Genomic DNA, 12,798 nt, shown 5'->3' with positions numbered 1-12,798 from the left:
AGAATTCCATGTGGTATCCTGTCAAAGGCCTTAGCAAGGTCCAGTAGAATCACTGTAAGCCCATTACCCTTATCCAGTTCAGCCGTCACTGTGTTATAATACGTGAGCAAGTTACTGAGGCATGACCTACCCTTCACAAAACCATGCTGTCCCCGATACAGTATCCCATTTTCTTCTATCCAATCTTGTATTTTCCTCTTGACTATTTTCTCTAAGACCTTGATAATGATTCCTGTTATGCTGATTGGCCGGTAATTTTCAACAGCAGCTTTGGAACCACCTTTGTGCAGCGGAACTATTTTCCCCTCTTTCCACCCCCTTGGGACTGACCCAGACCCGAGGCTCAAATTAAACAAAATGGTCAAGGGCATTGACAATTCTTTAGCCGCTTCACGTACGACACGAACTGGTATACCATCCAATCCTAAAGATGTATTGACATTGAGGTTCTGTAATAGACTAGTTACCTCTACTTCATTCATCACAATTCCAGTATAAGCTGTTGGTTCTTCCATTCCTGCAAAGTCACCACCTGGATGATATACTCTTGCAAAGTGCTCGCTCAGTAATTCCACAATATCGACTGATTCGGTTACCTCCCTACCCTCAGCATTTTTTAAGATCATTCTACCATGAGCATTTTTCATTTTACTTGCAACATATTGAAAAAACTGTTTGGGATTCTCTTTAGCCTGCGTGGCCAATTTTCTTTCGTAATCTGCTTTTGCTTTTCTTACCACCCTTGTTACCATCCTGGCCTGAGCTTTATACTGTTCCTGCGCCTGATGGTCACCCTTCTCCTTAAAATTCCTCCACAATTGTTTCTTTTTTTGCAGCTCAAGCTTAATAGTGTTATTCATCCATTTAACCCCTACTTGATTTATTATTCGGACTCTTGGTATACAGTCAACCATTGCCTCCTGCAAACAGTTCTTAACCACCTCCCATGCACTATCAACATCCGGCCCTTGCAGTTTTACATGCCATGGCACTGAGCCAAGCACACACCTAATCTTGTCATACTTACCAGCCCGGTAATTCCACATGTACCCTGTCTTAATTGTAAATTCCACTCCTTTAGCCACCTCCCAAGTCATGACCTTATGGTCACTCTCACCAATTGGTGGCAACATGGTAATGTTCGTTACAGCCACATTCTTAGTTGTAATTACAAGGTCCAGCACTCTCTGCTCCCTAGTATTTTCCACTACATGTTGCCGTAGATAGTTGTCCCTTAATAACCGCATAAAATCCAATGCTTTCCTCCCATGTGCCCTCTCCTCTTTCCAGTCAATGTTACCATAATTGAAATCACCCATAATAATTACCCTCCTTCCACTCATTTCTTCTATTTGCTTATGCATACTATCCCCACCATCTATTCCATCACCTGGTCTATAGCAGCTCCCAATTGTATATTTTGTTCTGCTAGATTCTATCTCACACCAGCAGCCTCAAATATGCTCTTTTCTCTATCCTGCAGTTCAACTTCTATACTCCTTGGCTGCAGCTCATCAGCTATCATCAATAACACTCGTCCCCCCTTTTTATTCACCCTGTCACTCCTGAACACGCTATACCCATCGCATTCAATCCCACTAGCTTTATCATCTTCTGTCAGCCATGTTTCACTAATACCAACAACCTGCGGCCTGGAAGTGCCAACCATGGCCAAAAACCCTTCCTTCTTGTTTCTAATCCTCTTGGCATTAGTGTACATGAATTGCAGAAGCCCATTTGTCGCATCCCTACTTTGATGTCTTATACTAACTATCCCATTCTGATTCGTTGTCCTTCGGACTCGCTCGGGCATAATATACTGTTTCATACACTAAACTGCCTCCCTAAAGTCTGCATATCTACCCCCCCCTTAATAAATCTAGTTTCCCTGAGTCTGTACATCCACTTCCACATCATTCATCAACACTTTTTCAAGCTTCTGTACACCAACTCCATTCAAATGTAACTCATCCATCTTATACAATTCTTTCGCCCATCGAACTCATTCCACACTTCCACAAATTCCACACCACTCTCCATGCATAACCCACGCATAAAGTCGTTGGCAATTATGGCCCTCCTTCTATACACTTCGCTGTCATACCGCCGTAAGATACTCACCATCCTCACTCTCTCACTCTTCTCTTTTGCTACCTCAAATAACTCCCTCATATCCTCTATCATTTCCATTTTGTCCTCCTTCAAATCATTCGTTCCTGCCACGATTATCATCTCTTTCACCCTGTATTTTTGCTCGAATAGATTCGCTGACATCCTTTATGTTCGCGCCCGGCTGGTACGACTTCGTTAAACTCTCAACTATTACACCTCTTAATAGCGAATCCCCATACAGCACTTGCTCCTTCATTTTATTGACATTTACGAACATTCTATTATTTGCCGTCACAGATTTTCGCCGGTTATTTGTCGGTACGTTCAGCACACATTTTGCCATATGCTCCAGTTGCCTTTTAGCTCTGTGTATCGCACCGTTCAAACGGGCAATTTCGCTGGATTGCGGGGAGGTACGGCAACACCTCAGTCTCCCCTATTTTTATCCGGGCTTGGGACCATCATAATAATAATAATAATAATTATTATTATTATTATTGAGAGAGGGCGCTGTGTAGGCATACGAACGGTTGCATGGTTGTATCGCTGGTCCCTTTTTTTATAGTTTTAAAGTGGTTCTAACTCCTGTTTTTATTTTAAAAGTGTCATAAAGTAATTCGGCTTGTCACGCTGAAGACATTGACATATAATTCATCGAAATAGGCCAAGTGGAATCCAAAATCTGAGTGTGCTAAAAATTGAAGCTTATACCGCGGTTGCTAACGAGTATAGAACAAAGGATGTCGCCATCTTTATAGTTGTCCAAGGAAAGAAAGGTGAGTCATGAAGTGCAACAAATGCCTAAAGGAATTACCGTCCGACGAATGTCATATAACCTGCAGGAAATGCCATAGGAATCGTCACTTTACATGTTCCGGACTTTCAGAAAAAACATGGCAACGCAAATCCAATGCCAAACGAGAAGAATGGAAGTGCCTAAACTGTAGAGAGATCAAAGAAACACCGCCACCCACGGCGCAACTGATTACGCCGGAGGCAGAATCGGACGATGAACTGAACAGACAACAAAATACTGGTGAGTCTTATAATTTGAGTTCCGTAAATTTATTACTAGAAAAAGGTTTAGAAAATATCAAAGTCAGCTTAGTAGATCTTGTCCAAGAACTATTTGATAAACAGAATAAGGAAATAACAAAAAAAATTAGCGCATATGAAGAGTTTGTTCAATTTAATAATTCAAAAGTCGAAGAAGTCTTACAAACGGTAAAAGACATTAAAACCAGCATTAACGCATTAACTGACAGGCAGCACAAATTGATAAAAGACACATCGGAACTCCGTCAAGAATTTAATTCCCTGAAACTACAATACGAAGTTTTAAACCAATAACAACATAAAGAAGACCTTGCCATAAACGGTCTTCCAGAAACCGAATCCACAGAAAATCTCAGAGACGTAGTTTTAAAGTTAGGCCATGCAATTGACATCTCCCTACAGCATAATGATATTCAGACCATAAATCGGTTTCCTAGGAAGAACAAAAAACAAGGCTCGCCACGACCTGCAACAGTTATAGTTCGTCTGATAAGCAAGGCTACAAGAGACAATCTCATAAAAGCCAGCAGATTGGAAAAAAAAAAAACAGTAGTCAAGGATTTAAATACATCGCAAGAAAATACGCCAATCTTTCTATCTGAGTATTTAATACCTTTCAATCAGAATCTTTTGAACCAAGCAAGAAAAGAAAAAACAGAAAAAAAGTATCAATTTTTATGGATCAAAGACGACAAAATATTCTAGAGAAAGTCACAGACTTCAAAGTCTATACAAATAAAAAGCTCGGAAGATATAGACAGGTTGCCAGAGTGAAACAAAAGACTCCAACTTAGTTCAATAAGAAGATCTCAACACAACAAAAATGAATGTGAACCATCAGATAGATGTAATTACACCAGAATACATCAGTAATTGTACTTTCGAATCTCTTGATGCATGGAAACAACACACAGCACAAGCGAGAGGTCTCTCAATCTTGCATATTAACATCAGAAGCATCCGAAAACATTGGTTATTATTACAGGCTTATCTGAGGAATTACACTGATATTATTGATATATTGATTCTAACAGAAGTATCCATAACTAATGACAAGCGACTGATTCCCAAATTCCAGGCTTCCAACAACATAGATCATGCCGCCAAACAAAAAGAGGGGTGGAATATTAATATTTATCAAACAAAAATAATAGCAAAAGAAACGGCCAATCAATTTGAGCATGCTGAAACCCTTTGCCTCGAAATCACTAATACCACCAATAGACAACATCCCGTAATACCAAATGCTATTTACAGGCCACACCAAACCTAAACATGATAAAATATTTGCACAAACTCGTTTGCTGGATTTCAAGCCAAGAAATATGCTTAACCGAATACCTAATGATAATTGGCCACATAAACATAAATATTGCAAACGAAAACCAGAACAACACTGCACAATACCTAGACACACTATCAATCTAATACCAACAATAACATCATGTACTAGAGAAGAACTATTCGGAAATACTATCACTGCCTCCCGTCCAGATCATATAAAGGTCCGAGCACCACCAAACAGTTACACACTTTGCACTTTGCACTCTATGACATCAGTCATAAAGTGCAAAGTAGCAGACGATTACTTCACCGCTCTAAACCTGCACACGAAGACAATACCCATGCAATGTCCCACAGAAGAAAAACGACAGAAAACAATAATAGACGAAGAAATAGTCAACCACGAAATAAGAAAAACAGACTGGGAACACCTGGCATCAGATTCAGCAGATATCTTATACAACAACATTAAACTCACACCGGAGTAAATATATAAGAAAGCTACAAAGAAAGTCAGAATTCGTTCAAAAACAACCTAAAATCCTTGGATAACACAAAACGTAATCATAGAAATACACAGAAAGGACGCTTTATGGAAAGAATTAAAGCGATATCCAAATAACACAGCTTTAAAAACTGAATATAAGATAACAAGGAATCGCCTTACAACACAAATCAGAAATGCAAAAAGAAGCTACTACAGAGACAAACTAACCTCCGCACAAAACAACATGAAACAAACCTCGCATCTGATTAATGAGATGCTAGATTTTGTTCCCAACACCACCGCCTCCGAAACCATAAAACACAGCTTCATGAAAGACCCAAAACCTATCCAACAACTAGCAAATGACTTTAACCAATACTTTGCAGACACCATCCAAGAACTTCAAAGAAATATTCCCCAATCACAAAACGAGACCCTCCACTTGGACCATAATCAAAACAGATGCGATGCTATGTTTCCCAACCATAAAAGAAGCAGAACTTCTCTCAGCAATACATCAAATCAAACCAAACAAAGGCCCAGGAATTGATGGTATCAGACCTAAAGATATAAAGCAACATGCAACTAGTTTAAGTCCTATCCTACTAAAATTGATAAATAAAATATTTAAAACAGGACAGATACCAAGTATGCTAAAGACTGCCATAATCACACCCATATACAAACATGGAAAAAGAAATTTAATCAGCAATTACAGACCCATAGCAACATTACCAATTATCAATCAAATTATGGAGCGGATAATACTCAAGAAACTCACAGCATACACTGAGATCTTTCGTATTATTCCCAAAACACAATATGGTTTTCAGAAAAATAAAGGAACAACATCTCTCTTGGAAGACTTTACAGACGTAATTAATACCGCCTTAGACAAAATCTGAGGCATGTTGGAATAGACGGGCCTCTTCACAGGGGGTTTACAAATTACTTTCAAAATAGAAAGCATAGCACACGTATCGGGTCAAACCGAAACAGAGAGCTACCAGTAACCTGTGGAGTACCACAGGGAGCTGTACTCTCTCCAACTCTATTCAACATTTACATGCACAATATTAATCAGCTACCACACATAGGTAAGATATTCCAATACGCAGACGATACAGCAATAATATCCATCCATAATAACGCAAGCATACCCCAAACAAATATGCAACATGACATAAATCTGATCATAGACTGGCTCACGAAAAACTCCATACACCTAAACTCAGAAAAGACAAAATTAATGATATTCAGAAATCCACTGACTCGACCAGTTGATAACAAATATATAACCATCCAACATCCACTTTCCAACATAAAAAACACACAGAACAGCAAAACGAATATGGGAGATATGGCTTTTAACCTGCAGAATTTGCCACTTATTGTTCGGAGTTTGTTGTGTAGATGGTTTATGCACAACAAACTCCGAACAATAAGTGGAAAACTCTACAGGTTAAAAGCCATAGTTCCCATACCCCTAAAAACACTAATATACAAAGCACTATGCCAAAATATACTAAGATACGCTATAACAACGTATGCTTTCTGTGCACTCTACGAATTAAATAGATTAATGTCGCTACAGTACAAAATGATAAAACTGATATTTTGGGATCAAAGAGAAAATAACGACTTTATATACATTGCAATGTCAGAACACAAAATACTGACAGCAAAACATTTATGTCACTATGCAGCCTTGCTAAAACATTATTTCGATGCCAACTACAGGACAGTCAGAAATACATACCGTATAACAAGACCTCAGACTACTAATTATATCACATATAAATACAATAATCACTACGGAAAGGCCAGGCGAAACTTCTACATCCCAGAAATGATAAACAAATTACCTTTTGAATACAGGAACCTTACAAACTACAATGGCCTGAAAAGAGCTCTAAAGACCTACTACGAACAAGAAACACGCACCCAAAATACCATACGAACTTAATGAAACACAATATATTCATTCAGGCTTGCTTCCAGCTCAGCGACGCATCAATACATTCCAAGTTATTGTGTGTGTGTGTGTGTGTGCGCGTGCGTGCGTGCGTGTGTGTGTGTGTTAGTGCGCGCGCGCGAATTCCTTAATCATAGATTTAGTAGCTTTCCAACACAGCAAATAAACCAATAAATAATAACCAACTGGTGTCATCCTCAGATAAGCTTACATATAAGCTTCGAGGATGAAAGCAGAGAAATTAGTTCTCATCCAAGATGTATCATATGCAATATGATAATTCTAATATAATAATATAATTCTGAATTTGCATGTGATAGGTACATGTAATGTACCTATCACATGCAAACCAATGTATGTAATGTATGTATCATATGTAAACAAATGTAAGTGATGTATCACAGCTTTAATAATCATATGTAATCAAATGTGTGTAATAACCGTAACAGAAGTATGCAATATAGAGTGATGATATCCATTGATATTGTATATATAGAGTGTAAAATTGCAAAGAAACATCTGTAATAATCATCATTATGAATATTATAATAATATATGTTGTAAACAGTTATTGTTATTATTATTATTTTAAAAAAAAGCTTTATGTACGATAAAGTATTTGTTATGCATAATTGTCTTCATACAATGTATGTAATTTACCTGAGAGGAAAAAAAAAGTATTATATGTATGTATGATGATAAGTATAATGTTATTACAAAAAAAATTATTATTAAAAATATGTAAGTTTACGTATCTGTTATGCATGATGTTTGTGTAATTTATTATAAATATTATGTATAAATAATAAAGTTTGATTGAAAAAAAAAAAATTACGTGACACCGCGAAAGAGTCATCATTGGAGGGCACGTACTCCGCTATACCCAACTCAACGTCTACTAAGCTTAATCCTCCATATACTACCATCAACACACACACGCCATCTACCGCCAACTAACGGTATTTCTCTCTGTTAACTGTGAATGTTAATATCAAACAGAATTCATTACGTTTAGTTCAATAAAGTACAGTATTATAAGTTATTAAAATAGTAATGCAACAAAAGACTGCTTCATATCTCACCTGCATACCAGGTCCTCCACCAATCTCCCCTATAAGTTGAATCATGCACGGAACACCCACTCCAAGTAATAAAGCTGGCTATAATTAAGAAACATACTGAGAAAAATGCTTTTAAAATTCATGTTACATATTTGGAAATGCTAATTCACGGAAGCAGGGATAAAGTCGTCATAAATGCAGAGAAAATAATTGTCCAGTTATGTGTAATGGAATATTTGCTCCTGATGACCCAATAAACAAAGTGTTGTTTCATTTGAATTCTTTTTAACTGGGGGACGTTGTAATATTAATTAGATACCGAACGTCGAGAATTATTTCTCTTGATTTAAGTACGCCCGCAATGTTTGAAGCAGTTACGAGCTGTCAACTCTGGTATTTGTTCAATTACTTTGGTGAATACCAATTAATATCTACTTGGCAAAGGATGGTTAAATTTGCCGAGAAGAGAAGATTCTCCATTAACGGTAAACTGTCTATACTAATAGAACAGATCACGCATGACCTGCGTTCTATTAAGGCGAAGTCCGCAGTGATTAAAGTTCCAGGCGAAGACTTGAATGAGTTTAATGCTTTGCGATTTCTAACTGTATTTTATGATAAAATTAATCTTCTGGACTTATAAGATTCAAATCAGCATTATAAAATGGAAAATGTTCTACACCCCCATTAAAAAAAATTAGGAAACGACAGATTTACTATCTAAGCTGCTCGAATGGATTTAGACCTAATAACATTTATGACATGTAAATGTTGTGCGGATTAAATAAATTAATGCCAACATTCTCTGGAAAGGGATGGAGAGTTGATTGAATAATATGAACTGATGAATATTTTGTGTTTTGCGGATATAATTTAGGCGTAATGGTATTAATGAATGATAAAGGAAATGATTTTCTCATAATTCTTGAGTAATTAGTGAATATCGTAACAAATTTTATAATAAAATAGAGAATATTATGGATCCATTCCTATTTTATAGTCAAATATAAAATAAACTCAAAATTGTTAGAAAATTTCCAGTATACTTATAATATTGGTAATGCGTTTCCGGTATGCATCCTATACATTTGTGACTAGACTTAAATTCCATGACCATTGCTGTTTTAGTGATACCCATTGTTTAGTTATTATTGTTATTATTATTATCATTATTTTGTTAATTTGTATTTTACAATATCAGTCTAAGGATACTTAAAAATGGAGCTCCAAAACAAGCAGCAATTCCCATTCGAGGAAACCCTTTTCTTGCTACAGCTAGATTAGATAAGAAGTCTGGAAAAGAAAGATACAAACAAATATTAATAAACTATATAAACATTATTTGCTCACGGTAGATACAATATGGTTCTATAAATGAAATGAATTGATAATTTTCGAAAAGTAATACTTGGAAATGAATCTATGTAATCATATACGTAATGAAGGCATTGGCCATTGTGAATATACAGTAAATATTAAATGAGTCACCTATCGTATATCAGCCAACCAACAAAGCTACTCCATTCTGTTTAATAAAGCGAGCAACCATCACGTGAAGCACGGATCACGTATTTGTGATACACTGACTTTTAACTTAAAAGAACTGCACGTGTACATCACAACAATATTCGTGTAAAAGACAATTAATTCGTATACAATAAGCATTTGGCGTAATTAAAGATATACATAAAATATTATGTTTAATAAATATTTATTTTTGAGAACGACAGATTATAACAATTGTAAATATCGTGCTTATTCCATTGTGTTATTATCGCTTTGGACATGTCATGAATCAGCAATGACGGAATTACAATCCGGAGAGTATTTCTATTAGCCACTGATGCACTAAAGATGACATTACTGCTAAAGTTAATGAACTCCCCAGGAGAACTTGAAAGGCATTTGCAATTAAGGAATCTAATAAATTAGTCTGCTAAGACAATGAAAAGGAAGGTATTAGAAACATACTCACCGAGTAAGCAGTTACCCCAGGCCAGGATCGTTAAACCAAGAATGGTATCGCTGAGATTAAAGACAATTCCGACGGCCTGAAAGGAAAATAATTAAGACTGTACTCTAATCTCTAAAGTTTCGCTCTGTTTCGTAAAAGAGACCACGCGTATTTCGATTTCATGCTTGGTGAATCGCGAAAAAGAAAGAGGGGAAAAGAAAAAAAAAAAAAAAGATAAAATAAGAAACAGAAGTACTACTCCAAAATAAACAAAGAAAGGTAGTAATTTTGATCAAAGTAGGACAAAAGTGAGTCTTTGTTTCGTTCTTTTGAATTACATGAATAGTTGAAATCTAATTCTTAAACCAAAAGCAGTTTGTTAGTGACGAAGGCATAAAAATATAGCAAAGCTATAATTAATTTCATGTGATTGTGGCAGAATTTGACCGCCAAAATAACTGAGACTTTTTTTTTACGAACGAAAGTGGTTAAAAAATTGAAAAGTATTGTACATCAGTGCTGCGGTGGTTTAGAGAGTAAATCAAATTAATCAAATCAAATTAAACTGCATGCTATTCTTAACAATAAATACCAACTGCGATAAAATGCAAGTATAAGGAATATTTATGGCTCCATATCATATTTGAATCTTAGTTAAATCTTTAATTTGATGGCAAGATTAGCCGTGTGGACATAAAAAGAAAAGAAAATAAGAAGAAGAAGAAGAAATAATAATAATAATAAAAACCTTTAGCCCATACACACACTATACTAATGCAATATAGATTTATATCCTTTCGTGGGTGACAATCACATAAAAATTAAATTTCATGAGATCAGATTTAACAAAAAGTCAAACAGTTTTCATTTCGGCGTAATTAAAGGCGATTTCTTATTTAGTTTTTAAATCTGATTAATGTCAGATACTCTGATTACATAAAACAGAGAACGGGGTGCAGCGATTTGTTTTTGTGGTTATTCCAGCAGATCATTTTAAACTTATTCGTATTATAATTGCAAGGGTGCCTCCATGGATTCCTAAGACACGTAGAAGACCCAAAGTATCAACACAATATCTATCTTACCTCTCTTTGATACCATTAACAGACAAAGGTGATTCAGGTAACCCATTCCATTCATTCACAAGCGAAACATCTAATCCTCCCACCCTGGTTAACCAAACTCTTACCCAACTTTCAGAGATGATCCCTTGTTCTGCCCCTCCAGCAAAGTGCTGAAACATTTTTTCTGCATCAATCCTATAAAACCCTTTAAGTAAATTAAATGTTTATATCATATCCCCCTTTTTTCGCCTATCAACCAACTTTTTGCAATCCACAAACTCTCAATCTATTCTCAGAGGGAGCGTTCTTCACACCACTCACCAATTTGGTCACTCGCCTCTGAATGATTTTTACCACTTCCTCATCTCCAAAGAACCCAAGTGGTGAGACCCGAGCACATTAATCCAAATGGATCGTATCCAGGCTTTATAAAGAGGACTGATAACTCCCTTATCTCTGTTTGTTAGTGTTTTCTTCAGTAACCAAGTAATCATGTGAGCTATCCTGGCTACTTTAGCAGTATGCTATCTAAACTTCAACTCTATACTTACGACCCCTTCGAAATTCCCAATGGCTTCCTCAATTTCTTGCAGTTAGTTCCCCCAATGTACTACACAGCTTGTAATCATTGTATCCCAAAGTGCATAACTTTACAATTCTCTACATTAAACTGATGACCATTATCTTTTGTCCATACCGATAGCCGATTTAAATCTTCCTGCAAGCATTCTACAGCGCCTTGGTTAGCTATTACTCTACCTAATTTGACATTATCAATAAAGAACTGAATATTTGCTCTCAGGTTATTTCCTATATCAGTCATGGACAAATTAAACAGCAGTGGTCCAAACACAGAACCCTGCGACACACCACTAGTCATCTGCTCTCTCCTGGATTTTGCTTCTCCATATACTTTTTGGTATCTGCCCATCAGCAATGCTTTTTTTTTCGCTGCCAGGGCTGAGGCTTAAATTAAACAGCCTAATCAAAGACATTGTTAGTTCCCCTGCGCATTCTCTTAAAACACAAAATGATATCCCATCTAATCCCAAAATGTATTTGAATTTGTATTCAGTTTCTGCAATATCCACATACATCTGTAGATGTATATGAATATTGCAGAAACTTTCAATTCATCCTCCTCTGTGCTGATCAGTCCCTGTCACCTCTGACATAAGAATATCTTCATCTGGATAATGTACGTTTTCAAAATGATAACTCAATATCTCAACAATTTCGTCTCCCTCTGCTACCTCTCTACCATCTGCACTCATTAGAATTATCCTTCCATAGTCATTCTGGCCACAGAACGAAAAATCTCTTTGGGATTTCGTATCGCCTGCTAGGCTAAATTCTTCTCATATTCTGATTTTCTTATCATGCTGGCGGCTTTTCTTTCCTGATCCTTGTACTGTTCATGAGTTAGCTGGTCACCTTTCTCCTTACATACCCACCACAACATTTTTTTTTTTTTGCAACTCACGCTTAATGATACCACTCATCCATCTAACACCTAACCGATTTACCCTCCTGATCTTGGATATATATCGTGTGTAGTGCCTTGTTCTTCAACCTGTGGTCCGGAAACCGGTGCCAGTCCGCGGAAATTTCCTGGCGTTCCGCCAAACATTTCTTCGTCACTCAGAAACAACGCTCCAGCCATTTTCCAACCTCTAAGCAGCAGCACTAGCTAAAATTTGAAATTTCATAACATTTGATTTAATAACTAAAATACTATCTATTGGTTTATGTTTTTGTCTTAGCCGTCAGCCCGTCCCTGAAATATTTCTCTATTTTCCCCGGTC

The 12,798-nt window shown here is 36.6% G+C and overlaps 1 protein-coding gene across 2 annotated transcripts in view; it reads right to left on the bottom strand.

The window, feature by feature from the left end:
- Nucleotides 1–12,798, bottom strand: part of LOC150109957 (mitochondrial sodium/calcium exchanger protein-like) — a 30,795-nt gene that overhangs the window by 3,120 nt on the left and 14,877 nt on the right. Inside the window, exons 13-15 of one of the 2 annotated variants that reach the window (XM_090397392.1) lie at nucleotides 9,951–10,026; nucleotides 9,188–9,268; nucleotides 7,997–8,074 (exon numbers count right to left, since the gene is read on the bottom strand). In XM_090397392.1, the coding sequence (XP_090253518.1) occupies nucleotides 7,997–8,074; nucleotides 9,188–9,268; nucleotides 9,951–10,026 (235 nt within the window). The remainder of the gene's footprint in view (nucleotides 1–7,996; nucleotides 8,075–9,187; nucleotides 9,269–9,950; nucleotides 10,027–12,798) is intronic. The other variant, XM_090397401.1, reaches the window with a different exon arrangement.

This window comes from Typopeltis vanoorti, chromosome 1 (assembly GCF_054136105.1).
Source record: "Typopeltis vanoorti isolate ZY-2024b chromosome 1, IOZ_Tvanoo_1.0, whole genome shotgun sequence".
NCBI classification, from domain to species: Eukaryota; Metazoa; Arthropoda; class Arachnida; order Uropygi; family Thelyphonidae; genus Typopeltis; species Typopeltis vanoorti.
The sequence above is the reverse complement of the archived record's forward strand: the minus strand, read 5'-3'. Positions and strand labels throughout refer to the sequence as shown.